At 40.1% G+C, this 27020-nt stretch overlaps 1 protein-coding gene across 3 annotated transcripts in view; it reads right to left on the reverse strand.

Annotated features, from left to right (window-relative positions):
* The window catches only part of RPS6KA3 (ribosomal protein S6 kinase A3), a 129033-nt gene that overhangs the window by 14082 nt on the left and 87931 nt on the right, over positions 1-27020 (reverse strand). For 2 of the 3 annotated variants that reach the window (XM_074968000.1, XM_074968015.1), the window contains 9 exons: positions 26178-26266; positions 26027-26091; positions 25828-25930; positions 25306-25430; positions 22008-22133; positions 13507-13596; positions 4473-4631; positions 2598-2759; positions 2294-2370 (listed from right to left, as the gene is read on the reverse strand). In XM_074968000.1, the coding sequence (XP_074824101.1) occupies positions 2294-2370; positions 2598-2759; positions 4473-4631; positions 13507-13596; positions 22008-22133; positions 25306-25430; positions 25828-25930; positions 26027-26091; positions 26178-26266 (996 nt within the window). The remainder of the gene's footprint in view (positions 1-2293; positions 2371-2597; positions 2760-4472; positions 4632-13506; positions 13597-22007; positions 22134-25305; positions 25431-25827; positions 25931-26026; positions 26092-26177; positions 26267-27020) is intronic. The other variant, XM_074968007.1, reaches the window with a different exon arrangement.

Here is a 27020-nt window from a genome sequence, read left to right on the forward strand (position 1 = left end):
CCAGATGCACATGGGCTTATTGGGGTTTTTTGGGTGCAACAGTAATGGACTCTGCAGGGGGGTCCAGGTGAAGGTGGCTGGGGCTCAGCAAGGGGGATCTGGGTATGTAGAGAATAGAGCTCGGCATGGGAGTCTGGGTGTGGGGGGTTAGTCAGGGTCCAGATACTGGGGTTGGGGGGCTCAGTGGGGTGGGGAACCAGGTGTAGCTGGTTGAGACTCAGTAGGGGGATCCGGGTGGCTCGTCAGGGTGGTCCAGATGAAGGGCGAGTGGGGCTCATCAGGGGGTTCTGAGTGTGTGGGGGTGAGGCGCGGTAAGCTATGATTGGGTCTGGATGCACAGGGGTTGGTTGGATTAGGGAGCAGCTCCCTGTACAGGGATCCTTGCCCCTGCATCTGAGGTGCGATGAGTGCAGGAAGCGAGTGTGTGGGGGAAGCGTTTGCAGAGCTTCCTGCAGCTGGAGGAGAAATCTGCGGGTTGGTCTGACCTGGCTCCGGATGCCATGTAGGGGAAGGGGAAGAGGAAGTCCTGTCCTCCCCAGCGAAGGTGGGACTAGCAGCTGATCCTGGCACATGGTAGGAGCCACCAGCCAGGGCTTTCCCAGTCCCAGCCCCTACTCCCCAGTGATTTACCGCTTTGCTGGCTGCCCGGGGCACCCGAAACATACTGCTGTAGCGGGTCGCATGACTGCTCTTGTGGCTTCCCTGTCAGAAAGTCATTTTTCTGCGGGGAAGAAAAGAAATCTGCGGGGGACATAAATTCTGTGCATGCTTAGTGGCGCAGAATTCCCCTAAGGAGTAAACTTCAAAGCATCACTGGTGTGACGCTGTAGGGAATATGGGAGACATTTTATGATATTGTTGATATCAATATCATAAAATTGCAATGAATCATGCCAGATATGCCGTGTGAGTTACCTGCAAAAATGTTATACTTTGCCAAGTATGATGGTATTGTTCACATGTTTGTATCACTTTTGTATTATGAGTTATAGATATGTAGGGTATATCTGTATTTCCAAACTTGTGCTGTGTTTCTGGGTGACATCCCCAGACAGACTGACATCAGTGCTAGGCCTGCATGATGGCTCATCAAGGGACATCAACTGTACAATGAACCCATTGAAAGGGCCAGGGACTATACCTTATTACTCAGCCAGGCATACAGGCCTTTCAATGCCATGTGCTATCTGCTATGAGTTTGTGTCTGAAACAAAGGAAGTACCAGCATGTGGCAAAAGGACTATAAAGGGCAGCTGCATCATCTCCATTTCATCTTCAGTTTGTAGCAAAGTTTTTTCCAGTGTAAGAAGCAGGACTGAAGCTCTGAACAAAAGGCCTGAAGGACCCATCCAAGCTTTGGATGTATTCCAAAGGGACTTTCAAGCCAGCAAACTCAGCAATACTGCTAAGGACCTAAAACATGAACTTTGAACAGTTGTATGTATGTGACTGCTTTACCATTTAACAGCTCTCTTCTTGTTCTTTTTTTCTTTATAATAAACCTTTCGTTTTAGACACTAAAGGATTGGCTGGCAGTGTGGTATTTTGGGTAAGATCCAAACCTATACTGACCTGGTAACATGGCTGACCCTTTGGGGTCAGAAGAACACTTTGTATATATGTGAGCAGAGTTTTTTAAATAACCTATCACTGTATTGGACCTATGTGCTGATTGGGAGACAGAGAACTGGAATGCAATAAAGGGGGGCTGCGTGATTTCTTTTTTTGCTTCTTAAAAACCAGTGTGGGAGATCAGAAGCACAGTTTGTGACTGGTGGGGAATTCAACTTGAGTGTTACCCACCAGTCTTGGGAGTATCTGCTCTCCCTTTTGGAAATGCCAAGGTCAGGGCAGGCTGCAGTGAGGGCTGCTCTAGGAACACCGGGTCACAACTGGTAAATCTTAACCACATATCTTCTCTTCAATATGCATAGTGCTTTCTAGCTTTTTTGGTAGGAACAAGTTTCCACTTCATGTAAAGTAACAGTGTATGAGAGTCTATTCCTATTCTTAAATAATCAAAAGGCTACAAAACATACATTTGATATAATCTTTGACTGGATTTAACAACAGTTAAGCAAACTCATAAAGGGAAGTTTATTTTAGATATCAGACTCTTAAGAACTTGATCCTACCACATGCAGAGCACCTTCAACTCCCACTGAAACCAGCATCCAGAACCTCCCAGGAATATTAGCAACTTGCAGGATTGAGCACATAATCAACACTTTGTTTGAGAATAGTAAACCTATATAAACAAACAAAAAAACCCACTAAATTTCTGCAAACTCACCCAGTGAGCATAGTATAAAGCAGGACACCAAGACTCCATATATCACAAGCAGCATCATAGCCTTGCCTTTTCAAAACCTGTGAAAAGCAAATATATTAATTTCTACAGAAAACAGTATACTTTACTATGATTTTGGTGCCAAAGTTATATTACTTCAAAGATCTCAACTGTTTATTGTTTCAAAAGCTAAATTCATTGATAATTTTACAACTATGCAATAATGGAGAAACAACGTTTAAATGATGGGGGGAAAAAAAACTATTAAGATAATCTGAAGGAATGTAAACCAGAACTTGATATTTACCTCTGGAGCAACAAAATTTGCTGTGTAACATGGAGTCATCAAAAGACCATTTTCTGCTCTTAGTTGTTTTGCAAAGCCAAAATCACAAATTCGAATTGATTCTGGGTTACCAGATTCATCAACGTAAAGAATGTTGCTAGGTTTCAGATCTCTATGAACAACCTAAATAAAAACACAAATACAAAAAACAAAATATAGGATAGCGTTCTCTATTATAAGCACTTACTTCACTGCTTTTTAATTTGCAGTTAGCAATGAACTTTAAAAGAAGGTGATGTTTCTAATATCAACTCCAATACACTATAATGCATTGTTTTTGGCTACCCAGAATGTCAGAATGGTGAAATACATGAGTTAATATTAAGAACAATACAATAGGTCCAGCTTTCAAATTTGGGCACTCCGAGCATGAAAGTGATGTTTGGCATGAGTTGATGATGATGAACACTGTGACGGAGTGGACTAGGCCCTGAGGACCCCTGCTGGAGGCCTTATGGCCCTGCCACACCCCGCCTCAGAAAAGGGAAGTAGAGGGGTCCTCCAAGTTGCCTAGAGCAGCTGTGTGAGAAACAGCCAATTAGAGCCCAGCAGGTCAGCATAAGAAGAGCTGTAGGGCCAAAGCGAGTTCAGTTCTTTGCTAGAGCTGAAGGAGAATGGATGGTCCTCCAGGCTGCCTGCTGAGGCTGCACAAGGACAAGGCCCTGAGGTAAGGGTGAAGAACGTGCAGGAGCCACAGGGAAGCGGCCCAGGGAATTATAGCAGCAATGCAGTTTATTTAAAGGGACACTGCGAACAGCTGCTATCTATAGGTTCCTTGGGCTGGGAACCAGAGTAGAGGGTGGGCCTGGGTCCCCCCCACTAGCTACCGGGAAAGTGGCCTGGACTTTGAGGCACCTCAGAAAGGGGACTGAACTGTAGTGGCCCAGCTGAAGAGCTGGGGACAGAAAGGCCCTGAGAGGGTGAAGACATTGCCTCCAGGGAAAGAGTCCTGGGGCACTGCTCTATTATGAGCAGGAACAAACAGAGAGACATTACAGAGGGCACTGAGAGAGACCCCTGTTGGACTTGTACCCCGAAAGGGGTTTGTGTTGCTTTTATCTCACAGACAGACTGTGTATGACTTGGCTGGAGTCAAAGAGCCATCAAACAGTTAGAGAGAGTGCAGGCACACGCGCTTGGCTGGGGGGCGCTCGCGAGAGGTGAGTGCAACTCCCTTACAAACATCAAGTAATTTCATCTCCAAATTTCCTAGAACTATAGTGTTTGGAGAAACAAAGATCACGTAGGCTGAATTATTGACAACTGCTTCTTGAAATATACATTTAGGAATATGGACTTCAACATTTGTCACAAAGACTGTTACCGTACATAATGGGATGCCATGGCAGACAAGCAAATGAATGTATTAATGAGTTGTTAATTATAAAGCTTATTTTCCCCTTCTTTTTCTTCTCATCACAGTTTTCCTCATCGAAGCCCTCCACTTGTTTCGGTGACATCACTACCTTCTGCCTTATGGTTTCCCTGGCTCCCAATGTCACTCTCCATCTTTGTCCTTACCCATTGGGTTCCCTTCTTTTACAATACAAATATTCTTCACTCGACTCCAACTATCACCACATCAACCTTACCCACCACTAAATTACTTGTCTGTCAAAATGAGCTTTCCACTACAGAAACTATGGGGAGTTTCAGAGTTTTGGAGAAAAGGTTTGGTGCAGCATAGTTATTTTCTAGGAAACATTTGTTAAATTTTTACACAATGGAAGAATGTATCAGATGTGGATTTGTCCTTGCAATTTGGCACAGGGAAGTGTGTTTCAATATATATTAGGTAATGCACTCCTAAATGTTTTCTTCAAGTAGAAGACTTACCCCTTGTGCATGGAGGTACTCAACAGTTCTTGTTATTGTGAGCAGGACAGCACTAGCTTCTCGTTCTGAGAAAAATTTTTGCCTAAGAATTTTGTCCAGGAGTTCTCCTCCTTTCATAAGTTCTGTTACCACATATACGTACTTTCCATCATCATACACCTACAAAAATGAAATAAATTAGCATGTAAACTTCTTTATAAAAAGTTTTCTTCTATTACCCTTCTCTAAGGATGTCAGGATAGTGCAGATAACCCAAAAGGATTCTTATTATTAGAAAACCTGTGGAATTACTGCTACTCCCCAACCAACCTATTTGAACAATATTTTAAATTGCAAAATGAGCACAAAACTTTATCCACTAAACAACGTACAGTAACTGAATAACATGTAATAAATTGCTAGGCAAAACTCTGAAAACAAAACAAGTCAGTAAAATTTAGGAGTGCTCAGATTACTACTTTGATATCTAAATGAATATCAGATCTGGATGCAGTAAAGTGGAGATAATAAGGTAACACTGCTATTGTCAAGGCTGAATTAGAGCTAATTTCATAATCAAGTAACTATTCCACAAAAAAGTGCAGCAATGGCTAGAAATCAGCCATATCAGCATCAGTTTTAGGGCATTATAAAATAACTTAAGATTCATCTTACATAATAAATTGGGGACACTGCAGTTAGTGCATGAAATAATCTGTTATATTTTATTGACACAATTAGCATTGTAGCATTTGGAAATCAAAGTCAATTTATAAATTCCTATCTCATTTCTTGGCAAATTTGATATTGTGCACACACGTACTATTCTAAAAAGCTTATTGAAGTCCATTAAGACTTCATCCCGTATTTTTCACTATGAAAAATTGTTTAAGTGCTTTTGCTTATGTCCATTTAGTCTGCTTCTATTTTGGTGAGATGAGGTGAGTGAGGTAATTATCTTTAACGTCACCAACAGAAGCTGGTCCAAGAGTCAAGCTCTTGAGCTCTGTGTGGCTTTTAGCTAGTCTCTTTCACCAACAGAAGTTGGTGCAATAAAAGATATTACCGCACCCACCTTGTCCCTCTAATATCCTGGGACGGCTTGGCTACAACTACGTTCTAGTCTGCTGAAACAACTAACCAGTTATCCATCTTACCAGCTGGGGGCACTGCAGCTTATAAACTGCGTAGAAGCACCTTGAAAGCATTAATATTTGAATACCACAGTTCATTTTTATTGCACTTCTTCAGGCTTTTAACTTTAATCTCCTTCAAAATTTGGCTTCTGTTTTAAAGAAACCTTCATTAAGTGATCCTCTTATTATGCAGAAATGTAATTTTAGAGAAATCATTCCCTCATTATTCCCTCAGTGAGGGGGGAAAAACAATAACAGAAAACGTGAAAATGGCAGAGGTGCTTAATGACTTCGTTTCAGTTTTCACCAAGAAGGTTGGTGGTGACTGGACGTCTAACATAGTGAATGCCAGTGAAAATGAGGTAGGATCAGAGGCTAAATTAGGGAAAGAACAAGTTAAAAATTACTTAGACAAGTTAGATGTCTTCAAGTCACCAGCGCCTGATGAAATGCATCCTAGAATACACAAGGAGTTGACTGAGGAGATATCTGAATCATTAGTGATTATCTTTGAAAAGTCATGGAAGACTGGAAAAGGGCAAATACAGTGCCCATCTATAAAAAGGGAAATAAGGACAACCCAGGGAATTATAGACCTGTCAGCTTAACTTCTGTACCCGGAAAGATAATGGAGCAAATAATTAAGCAATCAATTTGCAAACATCTAGAAGATAATAAAGTCATAAGGAACAGTCAGCATGGATTTGTCAAGAACAAATTGTGTCAAACCAACCTGATAGCTTTCTTTGACAGAGTAACAAGCCTTGTGGATAAGGGGGATGTGGTATATCTTGACTTTAGTAAAGCTTTTGATACTGTCTTGCATGACCTTGTCAAACAAAATAAGGAAATGCAAGCTAGATGGAGCTACTATAAGGTGAGTGAATAACTGTTTGGAAAACTGTTCCCAGGGCGTAGTTATCAGTGGTTCACAGTCATGCTGGAAGGGCATAAAGAGTGGGGTCCCACAGGGATCAGTTCTGGTTTGGGTCAATATCTTCATCAATGATTTAAATAATGACAGAGTACACTTATAAAGTTTGCGGACGATACCAATCTGGGAGGGGTTGCAAGTGCTTTGGAAGATAGGATTATAATTCAAAATGATCTGGAGAAATGGTCTGAAGTAAACAGGATGAAATTCAATAAGGACAAATGCAAAGTACTCCACTTAGGAAGGAACATTCAGTTGCACACATACAAAATGGGAAATGACTACCTATGAAGGAGTACTGCAGAAAGATCTTGGGGTCATAGTGGACCACAAGCTGAATATAAGTCAGTGTAACACTCCTGCAAAAAAAGCGAACATCATTCCGGGATTTATTAGCAGGAGTGTTGTAATCAAGACATGCAATGTAATTCTTCTGCTCTACTCCATGCTGATTAGGCCTCAACTGGAGTATTGTGTCCAGCTCCGAGCACCACATTTCAGGAAAGATGTGGACAAATGGGTGAAAGTCCAGAGAAGAGCAACCAAAATTATTAAAGGCCTAGAAAACAAGACCTAGGAGGGAAGATTGAAAAAATTGTTTTGTTTTTTTTAGTCTGGAAAAGAGAAGACTGGAGGTGGGGGAGGTCATGATAATAGTTTTCAAGTACATAAAAGGTTGTTACAAGGAGAAGGGAGAAAAATTGTTCTTGTTAACCTCTGAGGATAGGACAAGAAGCAATGGCCTTAATTGCAGCAAGGGAGGTTTAGGTTGGACATTAGGAAAAGTTTCCTGTCAAGGTCGTTAACCACTGGAATAAATTGCCTACGGAGGTTGTGGAATCTCCATCACTGGACGTTTTTAAGAGCAGGTTAAACAAACACCTGTCAGGGACGGTTTCAATCAGTGGGGGGCAACCTGTGGCCTGTGGCAACTGGGAGCTGCAGGCAGCATGCCTGCCAACGGTCAGTGTAAACAAACTGTCTTGCGGCCCGCCAGTGGATTACCACTGGTTTAGAGAATACTTAGTCCTGCCATGAGCGCAGGGGACTGGACTAGATGACCTCGAAGTACCTTCCAGTCCTATGATTCAATATAAAATTTCCAAAATGTTAGCATTATCTGCCCCTATACCAGGGGTGGGCAAACTACGGCCCAGGGGCCACATCTGGCCCTCCAGATGTTTTAATTTGGCCCTCAAGCTCCCGCCGGGGTGCTGGGTCAGGGGCTTGCCCTGCTTCGTGCGGCTCCCAGAAGCAGTGGCATCTCCCTCCTCTGGCTCCTATGCATAGGGGCAACCAGGGGACTCCTCAAGCTGCCCCCGCCCCAAGCGCCACCCCTGCAGCTCCCATTGGCCAGGAAACGCAGCCAATGGGAGCTGCAGGGGTGGCGCCTGTGGACAGGGCAGCATGCAGAGCTGTCTGGCCAAGCCTCCGTAAAGGAGCCAGAGGTGGGACAAGTCACTGTTTCTGGGAGCTGCTTGAAGTAAGCGCCCCCTAGAGCATGCACCCCTGACCCCCCCACACACATGCCCCAGCCCTGATCCCCCTCATGCCCTCCGAACCCCTCGGTCCCAGCCCGGAGCACCATCCTGACCCCCAACCCCTCATCCCCAGCCCCACCCCAGAGCCTGCACCCCCAGCCAGAGCCCTCACCCCCCCTGCACCCCAACCTCCAATTTCATGAGCATTCATGGCCCGCCATACAATTTCGATACCCAGATGTGGCCCTCAGGTCAAAAAGTTTGCCCATCCCTGCCCTATAGTATCTGCCAAAAACAGCAAAATTACTTTTGTTTCGCTTTTAAATTAAAAGAGGTATCCCTTGGTGCTAGTAAAATAAAACTGTGTATTTAGCTAATGAATGAATCAGGAGGAAATCTCGTCATTTTTATTTTTCTCCTCTCAATCTCTAAAGCAATTATAGTTTACACTTTATTATTGCATAGTATAGGCTAACAAAATTAGCAAATTTTGGTTTTCAAAGTGAAGGAAGTTTAGTTACTCAAGTATTTAAAAGTGACATTTCTGTATCTTTAAATACACTACAGTATAGTTAATATCAGTTAGGTAGGGGTTTTTGTTTTTCATTTATTTGCTTTATCAATAATAACTGAGATGAGAAAACAAAATTCATATTGTAGAAAATATGCTTTTCAATAAGACTGCTTCCAAATACAGAAGAAAAAGCTATAGGAGTTAACTTAGCCATCAGTTCCCTAGTTTTTACAGGCTCATGATTTTCTGAAAACACAAATTACAAAATTTGAGTTCCTCCCAGAAAGCAAGAATTATTTAATTTTTTTCAATGTAAATTCCTGAATGAATTAATTCAAGTAACTAAAAATAAGATTAATGTTATACAAAATGTAAAAAACAGAAAATAAATAATTCTGGACACTAAAATGGTAAAATTTTACAGATCTAAAACCGATGCTGATTTCTTCCAGGGTAAGTACATACTAGTTCAGGTAAAATGGAAAAGGGGACATTTTATCATAGCATCATTACAGATCTCAAATGGTAAGAGTAATCAGTATTTCAAATCTTAGCTTGGATGTCCTCCTTCAGCTACACTGATAGTGGCTTTCAACGTCTGAAAGGCTCTTGTTTGGTGAACAGTAGAGAAGGGTAAAAGTAACCAGTGTTTCAAATATTAGTTTGGATATTCACCTTCAACATTTGGCTGTACATTATTCACAATTCTGCTTTTCTTGACATCAGTGAAAATGAATTTCACGAACAAGTGTCTGAATTTCACGAACAAGTGTCTTTTTAGTTCGGTCCATTCCCAGGAAGTAGTTTGTACTGAAAACTGCTGGAAAGGTTTTTTCCACAGTTGGGCACATATTGTGATGTAAAATGAAGAAGTGCCCCCCAAAATCTGAGGATGCTGAATTGCAAGGAAAATAGTGTCCTTACTATCCATCAGTCCAATGCAGCCACCTTTAAGGTGAAACATAACCAGGGCTGCGTGAAAATTGGAATTTCCATCCTGTGGGAAATTCCAATATTTCTACATTTGTTTTCATCCTAAATCTGAATTAAAAGTAGAAATGTGAAAAAAAAGAATTGAAAATGTTGAAACGTTTTGTTTTGGCATTCCCAAACTGATATTTTTTGTTTTAATACATTGAAACATTTCTTTTTGAGTCAATTCAATGTTAAGCTGAATGTTTCTAAGGGTCCATGATGCCTCATGGGGAGAGGTATTACTCACATTGTGCAAGTAACCAGAGTTCTTTGATATCTGAAGTGGAGCACCTACAGGGACTCTACTTGAAGAGACGTTATTGACCTTGTGCAGTAACTGGAGTTATTCAAGATATGTGTTCCTCTCGGTGCTCCTCTACCTGCCCTCCTTCCCCCCCCTTCAGAATTCCCTTTGTGGGAGAAGGAACTGAGAGCAGTTTGCTTGTGCAGCCCTGTATATCCTCCAATCAGGGAACGAAGATGTGTAGCATGCATTTGTGGGCGAACAGACTGCTATTGAAAATCTCAGATCAAAGGCGCATGGCACATGCACATCTATACCCCTGTGGGTGCTCCACTTCAGGTGATTCCTGAGTAGTATCCTCATATTGCATTGCCAATTGCAGCATCTGATCTAGAGGCATGAACCAGAACATAATAGTTGGAGGAAGTACATACAGAGATCCAAGTTGCAGTGCTGCAAATTTCAGTAACTGAAATGTCTTTGATTAATGCCATTGATGTAAACTGTGACCTTGCAGAATGAACTATTTATTACTCCAGAATGTCAACAAAGTTATAACATGCAATAATAATTCCAGAGATCCATCTTGAGTCTCTTTGGGTGGAGAATGCACATCCTTTGTACCTGTCCTCAACTGAAGAGAGAGTCTAAAAGACTTTCAGAACAGTTTGGTTTTGTCGAGTTTGAAAGCTAATGCCCTTCTGACATACAGGGTACAAAAGGCAGCTTCTTGTCTAGTCTGATGTCGTTTTTGGGGGGGAAAATGGGAGATGAACAGTCTGCTTAATATGAAATTCAGACACCTGAGGGAGAAACTTGGGATGTGGTCGGAACAATACCTTTTCCTTGAAAAACACTGTAGAAGGAGGGTCTCCCATCAAAGTCCCCAGTTCTCCAACCCTGTGGGTGGAAGTGATGGCCACCAAGAAAGCTGTCTTCATGGACAAATGAAGCAACAAACATGTAACTAATGGCTCAAAGGGGTGTTTCGTAAGGCAATTAAGAGCCAAGTACAAATCCCTTATTGGAGTAGATTCTCTAGTCTGTGGAAAAAGATTAATCAGTCCTCTGAGAAACTGGAGGCTGTGGGTTGAGCAAACACTGAAAACCTTCTGTGGACAAATGAACCTTGACAGAACTCCTAGCGAGAGCTGATGTCTTTAATTCCAACAGGTAGTCAAGGATGGTGGAAAGAGAAGAGTGAACGGGAGAGACTTGCTGATGGGTACACAAGTGGTGTTCCATGCCTATAGTCTCAGAATTTCCAGATTGGGGTGAAGCATCTGACCGGCATGCTGAGACAACAGACAGCAATGGGTTGGAAGTCTCATTGGTAGATGAGAAGTAATTTGAATGAGGTAAGGATACCAAACTAGTCTTGGTGCAATTAAAATGACCCTGGGACTTGTCTTGCTTGATTTTGTTCAGTACTTTCAAAAGTAATGGTGTTGGTGCATATGCATAAAGAAGGCCTCTTGTCTACAAGAGGAGGAAGGCATGCCCAGTGACTGAGGGTCATGCTCGAGCAAAATTTCTGACACTTTTCTGGGGATGGATAGTTGCAAAAAGGTCTACCTCTGAAATCCCCAAGTTAAGAATATGTTGTTGAAAGTTTCTGAGTCTAGATCCCATTTGTAATTTTGGGAAAATTGCCTGAGCAGGTTATTGGCCATGGTGTTTTGAACAACTAGAAGGTAAGAAGCTGAGAGACTACCTGTCTGGCTATGCACCAATTCCAGAGTTTTATTATTTCGGCACAGAGTTAAAGAAAAACATGTTCCTCCCTGACAACGGATATAAAACATGCAGGCTATATTGTCTGTCAAGATCTTGACTGACCTGGATCTGCTCAGAGAAAGGAAGTGAAAGCAAGCATTGCTAGCTGTTCTCATTTCTAGAAGGTTGACGTTGAGAAACTGTTCTTGGGATGACCACTTGCCCTGAACTAAGAGGCCCCAGCTGAAGGGAGAAGCATCTGATGTTGTCGTGATGGTAAGGGACTTCTCAATAAACTGGACTCCTGCAGAGTCTTTGGAAGGGTCCTTTCACCAGCTGAGTGACTGCAGAACCCACTTGGATAGACACTTGTTTGTTCAGACTGTGCTTGTTTGATATATAGACTATCCTGAGTCATCACCGAAGGTATTGAAGATGTAACCTGGTGTTTTGAATTACAACACCACATGCTGACACATGCCCCAATAGCCGAAGACCATTCCTTACTGAGGTTTCAGGGCTGAGCTGAAATCCCTGAGATGAGTGTCTTTTGGGTGAGAAATCTGTTGGTAGACCGGTAAGCACTGCCTGTCACCGCATCCAGAGAAGCTGCTATGAAATCTATCCGCAGCACTGGTGTCAAAGCAGACTTCTCAAGATTTAGTTGGAGGGCTAGTCTGTGGAACAACAAGATTATTCTTTCTATTGCTGACCATAGTTCTGGATAAGACTGGCCCCTGAGCAACCAAATGTTGGGGTAATAGAAGACAATTTTCTCTAAATGATGAAGGTGGGCAGCTACAACCACCATGATCTCTGAGAATACCATTGGGGCAGAGGAGAAGCCCAAAGGGAGGATGCGATATCAGTAGTGGTCGTGGCTGACTACAAAAATAAAGAAACCTCTGTGAACTGCAACATGAAAATTGGCATCTCAGTCGACAGTCACAAACCAATCCGCAGAAATGAGAGAGGGGATTATAGCTGTGAGAGTCACCATCCTGAATTTCTGCTGTTTCACAGAGTGTTCAGACATCTGAGATCTAATAGCTGTCTACATCCCACATTCTTTCGTGGATCCAGAAAGTACTTGAATAAAACCACTTTCCTCTGTGCTCAACTGGAACAAAGGCCTTACTGAAATCCAGGCAGATTAGATCTACTACATTTCTTTCATCTAAAAAATCAGTTATCTTCTCAAAGAAGGAGATCAGGTTGGTCCGGCATGATCTACCTTTTGTAAAACCATGTTGCATTTTATCCCAATTACCATTCACCTGTATACATCTCCTTGTCACCACATGGCTCTCTTATTGTAGTTCCCTCTTAAACGGGCTTACAGCAAGGTTTCTTTATCACCTGCAGCTTGTTCAGACCACAACAGCAAATCTGTTGACTGGTTTAAGGAACTGTGAAGATATTACGCCCACTCTACATTCTTTACACTGAATACCAAATATCATCTAGGGATCCCACCATGTCTTAGGTTGGCAGACAGTCATGTCTCTGTTGGACTGGGCTATGGGTGTGCAGCTATGGAAATGAGCATGGTATAAGAACCTGGATGGAATAGAACATACCTCCCCATAAATCCATATTAATTCATCTCTTCCCACTTTGAAGAATACCTAATTACTTCTACACCCCTGAAGTGTTTTTGAATGACCACTGGACCTTTATTTATTAACTTTCCCTCCTACCCCTTCCCTTCATCTTGTCTTTTTTACATAATACAGTGACATTTTTCTTTTAATTAGTAATTTCAATCAGATTGTGATTCATATTTTATTGTATATTAATAAACTGTCTACTATGTTGAGTGTCTCAAATAAAAAGGACTATTTTTAACAATTACCTATTTTAGTTTAAAATTAAATATTGGCAAAAGCATATTAAGACATTTGAAATTGTACCATTTTACTCTTTATATTAGACAAAAGAACATTTTTAGATACATCTAAAACATGCATGTTGTTCTTTGACACAGATACAAAATGAAGAGTGAAAACACTTTTATAATACTATCAAAGAATGAATCTTTTGGGGTCTACTTACATCTTTAAGGGTAATAATATTTGGATGCTGTCCATAGCGCAGTAGGATTTCAATTTCCTCTGTTGGATCTCTTTTGCTCTTGTCAATAATCTAGAAAACCAAGCAAATTTGTAAGAATAAATATTTTCTAAACACTGAAGATAGATATTTTCATTTGTACAAACACACAAAACACTCCTCACCAATGTTTACAGGGATGCTGGCTACAATCAAGATTTGGTTCCTTGAGAGGAAGAAAAAATAATCTTTTGGAAGAATGTAGAAAATTCTTCAGGTGGATGGGATGCTGGTGGATAACAATACTGTTCTTCAGGTCACAATTATTAATGTGAAGATGGCAGTAAATAATACTTTAACCATCCACTTAATAAAGCATAAAGCCCCTGATTTTGGATGTGTTACTGAATCCTGGATGGATGACACTGCTGGACTCGTTTTAGTTTGGCCGTCTCCAACTAGGCACCTGGGGCTAGATCTAAAAAGGGACTTAACTTTTAGGCCACCCAGTGGGATCCACAGCCCCAAGTTAGGTACCTACACTCCCTATACAATGCACAAGGAGAGACAGACACTTAAGAATGGGATCCACATAAGCCAGGACGTTGAGTGTGGAGCCACCTAAGTTAGTCAATAAATATGCTGAGGAGAATGGTAGGTCCTAAGCTCACCCCTCAAAGTGAGTTAGGCTACCTCCAGGCTACAGGGAGGTGCCTATCTCGGCTTGCGGGATTCTGAGCCATGTACCTTCTCCTAGTTAGGTGTCCAAGTTGTTCCTTGCAAAAAACTCCGGAGGAGGTGGTAGTACTGCCCCACATATCCCCTGATAAGTTCTAGACCTGTGGTTAAAGCATTCACCTGGGATGTGGGAGACCCAGGTTAAAATTTCTCTGCCTGATGTAGAGAAGGGATCTGAACTTGGGTTTTCCCCCTCCTACCAGAGTACTCTATCCACTGGGCTCTAGGGAATTTTGGGGTGTGGTGGTGGGGGGTGCCTCTCAGTCTCTCTATTGAAGCTTTAAGTTTCCACTGTATAAAAATAACTGAATATGCACTGGGCCAGAGAGCGAGTGGTTGTGCTATAGCTCAGTGGTTAGAGCAATCTCATGGAAAGGGAGAGACCCATGTTCACATCCCTGCTTCACCTAAGGCGGAGGTAGGATTTGTATCCATGTCTCCCACATTCCAGAGTATCATCCTAACCACTGGGCTAGAAGTTATAAGGAGGGCACCACCACAACCGCCACCACCTGTTTTTTGTGCATTTAGACCTGATCTGAGCATGCCTACTGGATTTAGGAAGAAGGGCAGCACCTAGTTTGAGGATCATACTAGGGCTTAGGTGCATGCAACCTGGCAGAAACATAGGCTTGGTTTACAGTGGTGGCACCATGTAAGGTATGTGAAGCTACATGTGATATTGAAAAGCAGGCTGTGTCCACGTTGCATTGCGCAGCTACATGCAACAATGAAAGGTTCTGACAGGGGGAAGCAGCAGGCTCACTGCTGCCGGAGCCTTTTGCTGCAGCAAGAACAGGTTCTGGCAGCTTCCCACTGCTGGAACCTTTCACCGCAGCAAAGAGACTCTGGCAGAGGGGAGGTGGCAGAGAAAACTCTAGCAGCTCCCTGCTGCCAGAGCCTTTTGCTGCAGTGGGGAAAGGCTCCAGCAGCAGGGAGCTGCCAGAGCCTTTTCCTACTGCCTTCCCATCGCCAGAGACTTTTGCTGCAACAGGGAAAAGCTCTGCCAAAGGGAAGGCAGAGGGACACTATGCTGCTTAAAAAAAACCAGTACAGAGATAGGAAGCACTGCTGGGGCATGTAGGGAGCTGTGTAGGGTATATACCCTCACGTTCTGGTGTGCCTGTACTCTCTTCACCTAAGCAGCTCCTCACCATCTACACTGCTATTTAAATACCTAGGGGGCTTTAACAATGGAAATTTGGGTACCTAGGGGTCTACAGACTTAGGCAGCAGCTGAGTGGGAGTTTTGAGGATCTCAGTGATGCCTATATCTTGGACTTAGGCACCTAAACCCTTTTATAGATCTAGCCCCAGGTGCAGCAGGAGATATAAGAGACGTGAAACCAGAAAAGGGAAACCCCCTGGGGTTTTCAGGTAAGCACTAGATGCTTATTTGAATCTATCAAAAACTATGACGTTGCCCTACACCAACCATCCCTCCTTTAACAAGCACTGTTTTCCCTTACCTTTTGTCTTCTTGGGGGGAAGCCTTATGACTTGGTAACTCACATTTGGTATAATTGAAAATGTCTGGTGGGTTCAGTTTTGCCATTTGCCACTGAAGAAAATAAGCCTGCTCTTCCTCATGATGCACTACTTTCTTTCCTCCCTTCTACCTGAGTTGTGAGGTTTTCCCTGATGTCTCCTCCCTCTTTTTATCTCTTATCCCTTTCCTGCATGAGGTTTTGAATCCATTGCTTCTAGCTGAATCCTTCTTTCCCCCTGCACACTCCACTGCCTTCCTTCCTCATGCTTTCTCTCTGCTTCTTGAAGAAGAGGAGCTCCAGCAGAGGTAGCAGGTAGTAATAGCAACAGAGAAGGAAATGAGGCAGTCTGAACAACAGTCCGAAAGGGCTTAGAGAAGGAACAGTAGTGCAAACACCGCTCTGTCCCAGCTATTCAGGACAGAGGAAGCTACCTGGGTAACCCAAGCACAAAAAGTCAGATCTACTCCTGATAGAGCAGACCAAATTCCCAGATAAGTTGATATTAATGAAAGAAAAAAGCATTTCTGGGAAAAGTTGGTAAATGTTTTCTTTCATAATTTGAATGTGCTGAATCTGAAAATGTTTACCAAGCTGAATTTTGTACTTTAAGATAAGTAAATACAAAAAAGAACATGGCTACTGTCACTTACTTAAAAAAGTAAACAAAGTACAGGAGAGATATTTAATATCTTTCCTACTAATATCACAGAAGGCACAGCAGAACCAAAATTCAATGAAGATGTCCTGGGAGATGGTTTAATGATTGCCAGTCAGATTTGACAACACTAGCACAGGATATGGCACTTTCCCTCAAACATCAATTTGAAAATGCAAAATCTGACTGGCCAAGTTTTAATGAAAAGCACAGTAACAATAACTCACCATTAACCTATTGACTTATGCTCCAATACGTCTGTTAGTCTATAAGGTGCCACAGGACTCTTTGCCGCTGTCACCATTAACTGAATACAGTTACATGCCTATCATTTGGTCCCCCGCTCATGAAGCTGATGCACTGAATACTGTGGTAAAAAGATTTGCACAAGTCACATGTTATTTTCAGGGCTGTCAAGCGATTAAAAAATTAATCACGATTGATCGCACTGTTACACAATAATAGAATGCCATTTATTTAAATATTTTTGGACATTTTAAATATATTGATTTCAATTACAACACAGAATACGAAGTGTATAGTACTCACTTTATTTGATTACAAATATTTTCACTGGAAAAACAAAAATAAATAGTATTTTTCAATTCACCTAATAAAAATACTGTAGTGAAATCTCTATCATGAAAGCTGAACTTACAAATATAGAATTATGTACAAAAAAACCTGCATTCAAAAATAAAACATTGTAAAACTTGAGTGCCTACAAGTCTAGTCGGTCCTACTTCTTGTTCAGCCAATTGCTCAGACAAACAAGTTTGTTTACATTTGCAGAAGATAATGCTGCCTGCTTCTTGTTTACATCACCTGAAAGCAAGAATAGGCATTTGCATGGCACTGTTGTAGCTAGTGTCGCAAGATATTTACATGCCAGATGCACTAAAGAGTCATATGTCCCTTCAGGTTTCAACCACCATTCCAGGAGACATGCGTCCATGTTAATGACAGGTTCTACTTGATAACCATCCAGAACAGCGTAGACTGATGCATATTCATTTTCATCATCATGAGTCAGATGCCACCAGCAGAAGGCTGATTTTCTTTTTTGGTGGTTTGGGTTCCGAGTTTCTGCATCAGAGTGTAGCTCTTTTAAGACTTCTGAAAGCATGTGCCACACCTCGTCCCTCTCAGATTCTGGACGTTGGCACTTCAGATTCTTAAACCTTAGGTCGAGTGCTGTAGCTATCTTTAGAAATTTCACACTGGTATCTTCTTTGCATTTTGTCAAATCTGCAGTGAAAGTGTTCTTAAAACAAACAACATGTGCTGGGTCATCATCCGAGACTGCTATAACATGAAATATATGGCAGAATGCAGGTAAAACACAGAGCAGGAGACATACAATTTTCCCCCAAGGAGTTCAGTCACAAATTTAATTAACGCATTATTATTTTAACAAGCGTAATTGGCGTGGAAGCACGTCCTCTGGAACGATGGCCGAAGCATGAAGAGGCATATGAATCTTAAGCGCATCTGGCACATAAATATCTTGCAACGCCAGCTTCAACAGTGTCATGTGAATGCCTGTTCTCACTTTCAGGTGACACTGTAACTAAGAAGTGGGCAGCATTATCTCCCGTAAAGGTAAACAAACTTACTTCTTTTAGAGAATGGCTGAACAAGAGGTAGGAGTGAGTGGACTTGTATGCTCTAAAGTTTTACATTGTTTTGTTTTTGAGTGCAGTTATGCAATAAAAAAAACCTACATTTGTAAGTTGCACTTTCATGATAAAGAGATTGCACTACAGTACTTGTATGAAGTAAACTGAAAAATACTATTCCTTTTATCATTTTTACAGTGCAAATATTTGTAATAAAAAATATAAAGTGAGCACTGTACACTTTGTATTCTGTGTTGTAACTGAAATAGATATATTTAAAAATGTAGAAAAACATCCAAAATATTTAATAAATTTCAGTTGGTATTCTATTAACAGTGTGATTAATCACAATTAATTTGTTTAATTGTGATTAATTTTTTTTTAGTTAATCGCGTGAGTTAATTGTGATCAGTCAACAGCCCTAATTATCTTCAACAGAAACATGTTGATCAAGCACTCTTCCCTGTTCTGATGGACCTAGAATGGACTGTACCAGAATGTAAAGATATCCTGATTACATGCTTAGGAGGTCTACATACATCAGTGAACTTCCTAAAAATGTTCGGGCAGAATACACATGATTCTGGACTGTTGAGCATGTAGACTGAAAATGGCATTTCAGGTAGATAAAATGATAAGAGCATGTAATTTCTGGTAAAAATTATGCAAAAGCCACTCATGCTTGTAAGATCACTCTACACGGCAGTGTGGCAACTCTTATTACCACAACTTCTGACCTATCTATAGCAACACAACAAAAACTCAAAGAGAAACTCCTGGATGTTGCAAAATCTGAGGCGGAAGAAGATTACAATAACCTAGTGTCTATTCTGTCATCTGCAACTTTCTGTGACAAGATGCCATCATTTGTGCTGGGCAACATGGACAACCATCTCAATTTGCAGTACTGGTGGTAGTATGTGTGTATCCTCCTCCTCTTCCCCAGAGCTCAATGAGATGGAATTTGGGAGCTTCACCTGTATGCCTTCAAAAGAATACTTCTGTTCTTTCACCAGTATGAACACACAAATTATGCTTGATGGGGATCTGTGTACTTAGCAGAAATGAACCAGCCCCCTCTGGAAGTACTTAAAGAGTTCTACAGAGGCAACTGGGTTGTGAAAGGTTCCAACCACAGATTCAAATCAGGAAGACCCAGACCATTCCCAAGCGTGGCTCAATGCCACTTGAAAGAAAGGAGGAATTAGAGGAATCACAGGAATGGCCTCAGCACTCAGCAGATGGGCTCTCTCGTATAATCTACACGCCCGAAATGCAGCCCAAACCAGAAAACCGTTCAGTCTTGGGCTTGATGACCAAATGAGTTACAATGAATCCACACCAGTACAAAAGCAACATGATTATGATGATGAAAAGAAAGTATTAATGACACTTCAAAGATTAAAATTATTCACTACCAACACACTGCAAAACATTGCAACAAAAGATTTGGCCACAGAAGCGATACAGAGAATTTTGCTGAATGCGGAAACATTTGGCTAGGAGCAACTGAATAACTTTCTTCAGGAAAGGCTCATGAAACCAGGGAAACTAAGTCCCCATACCAAATTCCGTGACCCACTGAGAAAGACAAGGGCTCTGATGTTTTCCTCCCTCCATGCAGTTGGAAAAAGAAAAACAAAGACAAGGTAGTCACAATGCAAGTTGACAGTCTCATACTACAGTGCGTAATTAATGCCTATAATGGAGGAAGGATGGTGGATCTGCATAAAATATTATGTCATGAGCTAATGCCAATTCCTCTTGATCTTGCTGAGGTAAATGGGCATCTTAAAATTGGAAATAAGTCTGTTATGTTACTCATTTTAACCAGAGATAACCCTTGTCCTCCTGAGAACACTGGATAGTACATCCTCTCTGGTGATTGATGGCCAAGCATGTGTAATGGCACAGAGAAAATCTCTTCCATGTTCAACCTTTCTATTAAAGGAATGATATGACAGAAGTGCTCTAAAGCTTCTAGGTTAACTGGAAAAAAGTTAATTGGAGAACAGATCTGTTCTAATTCCCAACAGCTGGCCAGACTTTTTGGCCCATTCCCAAAATAAGGCTGATCTGGCTTGCTTGTTCTCTGAAGAACTCCTAGCCCATGCTCTGCAAATCAAAACAATTGTCACATCTGGAGAGTGCAGAGACAACAGTATAGTTAAGTCATCAAACCCAATTTTGAATACAAGTGTGTCGCACGTCAACACAAGACACTGATGTTCTTTTTCTGTTAGTGGCACACGATGACAAAATGCCTTGCAGCAAGCTGTGGATGAAGGCTGGAATATCAAAAAAATTCAAATACATTCCTGTGCATACTATTTAAGAGAAGCTTTTGCCTGTGTTTCCTCACGCAGATATAGAAACAATATTCTCCTTCCATGCTCTGACAGGCTGTGATACTCTTTCCCATATTGCTGGCCACAGCAAGAAAACTGCTTGGACAGTATCCATGGAGAAACACGGACTTCAAATAAACTGAGAGAAGGATTATCCCCAAAATGAATCAATCGTTTCAGCAGAAAAATTGATCTGCAACATGTACAATTTACCTGATCAGGAGAGCTGCAACAAGGCATAGTGATATTGTTCTCCAAGTGTTGATCACTAGAGGCATGGACCCTAACAAGCAATGCATTGTGCTGCAACATCCAAAGAGCGCACTTTCAAGTGGAGGCAGGCAAACTGCAACAATCTCACACTACTCTCACCAGAAAATATGGGTTGGACCAAACACAATGGAGAACTGGTACCCAAGCTAACGTCACTGGAGCCAATCCCTGACAGCTGTGCAGAAATTGCTACCTGTGGATGTGTCGAAGGGTGCACATCACAATGCTGTTGCAGCAGAAATGCTGCACTGGGGCCTTTACATGCAAGGAGTGCGTTGGCAAACGTACGAACTGTTAAATTATACTTTTTTAAACAATGTGCAGGATATATAGTAGCTGTTTTTACTGGAATAAAAACCACAGAAAAATAATTTTTTCTCCAAATTTTACTTAAATGTTGAACTCTAATTTAGAAAGTGAAACATTCAACTTGGTAATCATTTATTCCAGATTCAGTGCATTCAAATTATGAAAGATAATTTGTTTACCTACTTCCCCCCAAAATGCATCTTACATCTTATTTTACAGAAAATGTATCCAGTTTATGACGAAAACCAGACTGATGGCATGTAAACAAATACCTCTGTTGGAATTCAAGGGTTCCTTGTGAGTAGCCTGTATATCAGACTATACGAGTGTGAAACCAAACTGAACAATTCTGTCCATATGTCTGTATGGTTCTATAATTCTAAAAGGTAAATTGCTTCAAAATATAACTAAGATTTTAAAAGTTTGCCAAACTCTGTTCCTGCTTTGACAGTTACACAGATTTCCCCATTGGTAAGACAAATTTTATTGCCTTTTATTCAATATTGTAACGTTTTTGAAAGCTAGATTTGATTCACTTAGAATCGCTTATTGCTTTTTAACATATTAAAAACCTTGTTAAAATATTAATGATTTAAACCAACAAAAAAGCAAGGAAATGCAGAGTTGAGGTTCCCTCTGGAAAAAAAAATGCCAATGGTGCTAAACTACACAAACAGCACAGCTAGGAACAGGGATTTATGTGATCATCTATATATCTACTTCAGAACTAAAAGAAACAATTATATTTAAGTTAATCTAATCATTGTCATTTCTGTATATAATGCTTAGTAATGCAGTCTCTTTGGTGTATATTCTCTCCCGGAAGCATGCATGTAAGAGAGTTAGATAAGCGTTTCATGGGGAACATTTAAAAAAAAATAAAATAGCAACAAAACATGAAATTTAATGAATATGTGACACATTTGCAGTCACAATTTTTTCTATTCGTTTAAGAAGAAAACAATTCACTATTTTGTTTATGGTACATAAATTTAAGCTAACATTGACCTATATGACTGTAAATTCTGAAAATATGATTGTTACCAATTAAGAGTTTTTTAACAGTGGTTACCTTAACTGCATATTCCATATTGGTAGCTTTATGTATACATCTCTTGCAGATAGAATAAGAACCAACTCCAATGTCTTCTTTTACTTCATATCCATCAGTAAACTGAATGCTGTTCCTGTGCAACTGCTACCAAAATAATATTATTAATTGACGATTACTTTAAAAATATACATCATCATCTACATTACAAATCAATTGGAACTAGAAACATTTGTTCCCTATAGTTTTTTAAATTAATAATAATCTTCTTAGCTCAAAATCTTTTCAAAATCCTTCTGTTTGAATAAGATATATTATAAATCATATAAATCCCATCCATTTATACCATATCATAGAAATTCTATGACAAGTCTACGTTTGGGATTCCTGCTCTGTTAATTTAAACAAATAATATGAAACAGAAAACAGATCAGAAGACTTCCCATTAATCTTAAGTAATACCATTTTTTCTGGTCTCATCTGCCAAAATATGAACAGTAAAATAAGGTAATTTTTTTTTTTTTTTTTGCAAGTGCAGTTCTTAGTATGAGAAATTTATAGACATATCAAATTCACTGGGAATTGCAGGCATCAGTAGGAATGGAAGTAGAAGTGTCGTCTGAGTCTGGGGATAAAAGGCAGAATGAGTGACTGTCAGCCTTTTTTGCGTGGTAAGGAAATGGTATTTTGATACAGGGAAGCAGTAGGGGAGTTTGTACAAAGGATGCCTAACTTTAGCAGGAAGCCATCTGGGTATCCTGCAGACATGCAAAGGGGAAATAAGAATGAGGAAGTGGTTGAAGGGGTACAGAGGAAAGGGAGCAGAGAAGTTTTGAGAAATGTTTACAAGAGGAGGAAGCGGTACAGAGAACTCCATCTGCAAGTTTGTGCAAAGAAAACAGCACAGCAGAAGTTGCAGAAACACTGTTGGCAGAGATTCAGGACTGAAGGGCAATAAGCAGCAAAAACTACAAGAGAATACATGGCCCCAACTCTGTTATACTCCCCACCCCACCAAGAGAGCAAACTTGTTTTAAGGTGGACTTTCAAAATAAACTTTTCTGTGAAGCTGGCTTTGCCAGAAAACATAGCTGGGCAGAACTTTCTGAAAGCCAACAGACTAAAATGGATTTGGCAAGTGGTTCAACACATCTAAAGTCAATGGCAGTTGAGGATACACAGGAGCTAGCCAATGCCAATTTGTATAGTGCCTGCTCCTATTTGCTCAGCCCCCTCTGAATTTATCCCAATTAAAAGTGATTTTAAACTTTACAAATTACATTTGCAGCTACTGAAAATAATCAGTGTTTTCTTCTCTTTCCTCCCCTCAACTCTCTTTAGTTTCCCTCTGAAGACAATCTCTTCCAATCCATATCCCACTCTCTTCAGTTTAAGTTTCTTGATACTGTACACCCTTTATGTGGGCAAATTCCACAAGTTTTTTCTGAAGCAAATTGAGGAAATGATGGTTTATGAAAAACAAGTCATTGTACACACGAGCCAACCACAAATACCAAATGTAGCTATATTTTATGTGCTGATTTTCATACCTGTATCCAAATCGCTTGAGACAGATAAATTAAAGGGACACTGTCAGTTTAAAATTCATGTTATAAACAAACCATTGTCTAAAGTGGAACAATTTACCAAGTCAGGTGGATTCTCCATCACTGACAACTTTTAAATCAAGACTGGATGTTTTTCAAAAAGGTATGCACTAGGAATTATTTGGGGAAATTCTATAACCGTACAGGTCAGACTAGATGATCTGGCCCAGCAACTCTATGAATATGATTCGATGAGTACATAAATATCCACAAATCCTCACCACTGAACACCTGAAGCATATAGTGTGTGCAAATAAACTTATTATGAGCATTCTCGATGTAGTAAAAAGGATGTAATTAGAGAACACAAGAAGTGTTCGCATTTTGGTCAATCACTTTGAAGAATTAAACACACTCAGATGGTTGCAAATTGTCTATGCAACCAGCATACAGGGTATCATTTTTTATCAGAAGTATTTGTTAACTTTCTGTACAAACAAGTGAAAAGTTTTCAGCAATTAAATATGTTTTCCGAATGTATGTGAAGAAAAAATTAACAGAAGTAGGTGGTAGAAATAAAATTTTTACTTAAAAATCCTACTTGGGCCTGTCACTTTCTTTTATACCCACTTAGTCTTCTTTTCCTAAAAAGGCATCTGCTATTTCTCCCATGCTGTTGGCCCCATAACTATTGGCCACAGGACCCCATACTGCTTCATATCCCTCCTTTTTCCACACACTCTCCAACAATGAAATACATTCCCATGCTAACCTTATAAAATCTAAATTAAAAAAAAAGAGCATGATGCATACTTCTCCCCTAACTCCAGCTTGATGTCATCCTTCCCCAGATCATGGAATGATGTCTCTAACCAGAGTTTCATTGTTCAAAAATATGCCGTAGCAACAACAGAGCATATAGAAACAGTAAGCATTTTTCAGCTAACAGGCCAAGTGAACTACTTTCAGAAGTAATAATGTCACCATCATTAATATGAGAGAGTCTGTGTTTAATCGGTTCTCCCAATTCTACTAGGAAACCAAAAGTTCCAATGCACCCTGACACAGTGGGTTAGTTATCAGACAACATGTAAAGTGTTCAAGTAGTATTTTAGACTGGCATAATTCTTTGTAATTTTTTTTTTTGAAGTGTGTGTGTAGGGAGGAAGGGCAGGGATCATCTCTATACTCATAATTTACAGGATTTAAAATAAATGGCAATCCAAACCTTCTCTACATTCCAGTTTCAAGTAATATTTTAGAGGGGTTTTGCTGCATAGTATGAACCCAACGTTTATCTTATAACACAGGGGAAAATGATCCACGGGCAACTTTCTTTTTTTTCAATATTGACTTTATAAAGAAAATGTAAAATGTTTTCAAAATGTTAAGCCTGGATTATTCAGATATTTGAACAGTCATTATGGCTCAGATGCTAAAATGCTTGCTTTTTAGGGGGTCAAAACCCATGCCTGATCACACCCAGTGTACAGAAGCAGTAGGTTCTGCATTGTCAAAGGTGCTGTTCTTTGGATAAAATAATCTGAGGTGTATTTTTCTTGTCGTTAGTTGACGACGTTTTCATGACACTTCACGAAGAACAACAGAGGATAAACCCTAGTCTTAGAGTACTATTAATTATTTTAAGTGTTTTTAGGTATCTTGTTTATGAAAGATATGACAAAGCTACATCATATTTTATGCAAAGGACAACTCATTTTTAAATAATTTGTTTTCATTCGTTATGTTTATTCTTCAGTAATTGCACTCACCTGAACAATTGAATGAACCCCAACTGTCTGCATTGCCTGGCTTTCATCATCTGATGCAATAGCAACGAAACTGAATCCCCGAAAAAGCTGATGTGCATTAGCACTAGGTGGAATACCAGGTGAATCTGAAAAACAGAACAAATGTCTTCAGGAAGACTTCTTTCCACTTTATTTAAAAAAATCCAAAAGCAGTAAGTAATCAGTATTCCTAATATGCACTGAATAAAAATGAGCATAAAATCATAGTTTTAACACTGGAAAGGAATTTTACACTATAAACCGGTTTGGAGATTGTTATTTACATAAAGTATTTCTGCATCCTCATGATACAAATGCACAAGTAACAAACTACAGTTCATATCACCTACAGGCTTATATAAAATCTTTCATATAATGAAGTTTTAGGTTTTGTACATGTAGTCAGTCAAATCTAACCAGATAGAAAACAATTTCTGAAAATTGAAATGACTGAAAGTTTCTTCTACTTTTGAATACTTAAATTACAGTTAATTATTCTCTCACCTTTCGGTGTTTTTGCTGTAAATTCAGGATCAAAATAAAACGTATCCTCAGGCCTGCCAGTTGCAGGTTTAAAAGGTGGATGAATTTCTCTTCTGTATAATTTCTAAAGAGAAGACAGCGGTGAAACCAAATTAAAAATAATTATAACAACCGTCAACATTTCCTAAAAGACGTTCTTTTACTAAAGTAAAGTACTCACATTCCAGTCTATTGTGGAGAAAAATAAATGCCTCTTAATTTCTTCAACTCCATCTGGACCTGCCCCTATTATGAAAAAAGGCTGTGAATAGTAGTTTATTTACTGCGAAGAACTACTAGCTGAAATAATTATTTTTATATGAGTATTTTACCTAATCTGTTTGCAGGGTTTCGTTTGAAGAGCATTCGGAGAAGACTCTGTGCTTCAGGACTTAAAAATTGGGGCATTCCAAGTTTGGCTCTATACAACAAAAACACATTAATAGCATACATGTTTTTAGGCAAGAATCAACTATTTACTTTTTTCTAGTCCTTCACCCTAACCACATCAGGCAAGTTAACACCATTGAGAATTTGGCTTCAGACATCAGAAACAAAATAAAGTGCTGTCAATCATGTAGACATATAACCTCAAACTTCCCTATTCCAGCAGTGTAATGTTTCAAGTACTGGACCAGGAACATAAGAGGCCGAGGTAGTAGGAAGGTAAGTAGGTGTTGATGAAAAGGCTTACAGTTAGTTGTTTTTTGTAGTCAACTGCTACCAGTCTATGGCAAGTAAGCCAATCTCCTTGACAAAGAGATAAGCAGCCTTGGAAGGAAGTCTGATCTAAGAAAATGGCCAAAATTTCGGATGCAATTTAAATATCCATATAATACTGCTGAGTTAGAAGACACAAGTGGGACATATCCTGAGACCATTAGAAAAACATTGAATGCTCTCCTCACGGCAATGAGGCAAAGTAGGTGGTAAGAAAAAGCAACATCTGGCATAACAGTGGATGTCCTAATACCCACAATGATCACAGTTTGGAAAGAAACCATTTGTCATGTACATATCTAATTCTTTTCTCCTCATTTCACCAGTTTGTTAAGTCCTGCCTTATTTTCAAAATGAAAAACTGGAATACATGACAGTAAAGGAAAAGAAGTGAAGAAAAATATTTAGCCCTCTATTTTAGAGTCATCCCTCCTGCCCCCACAATCTCTTATGGT

Source organism: Natator depressus, chromosome 1 (assembly GCF_965152275.1).
Source record: "Natator depressus isolate rNatDep1 chromosome 1, rNatDep2.hap1, whole genome shotgun sequence".
NCBI classification, from domain to species: Eukaryota; Metazoa; Chordata; order Testudines; family Cheloniidae; genus Natator; species Natator depressus.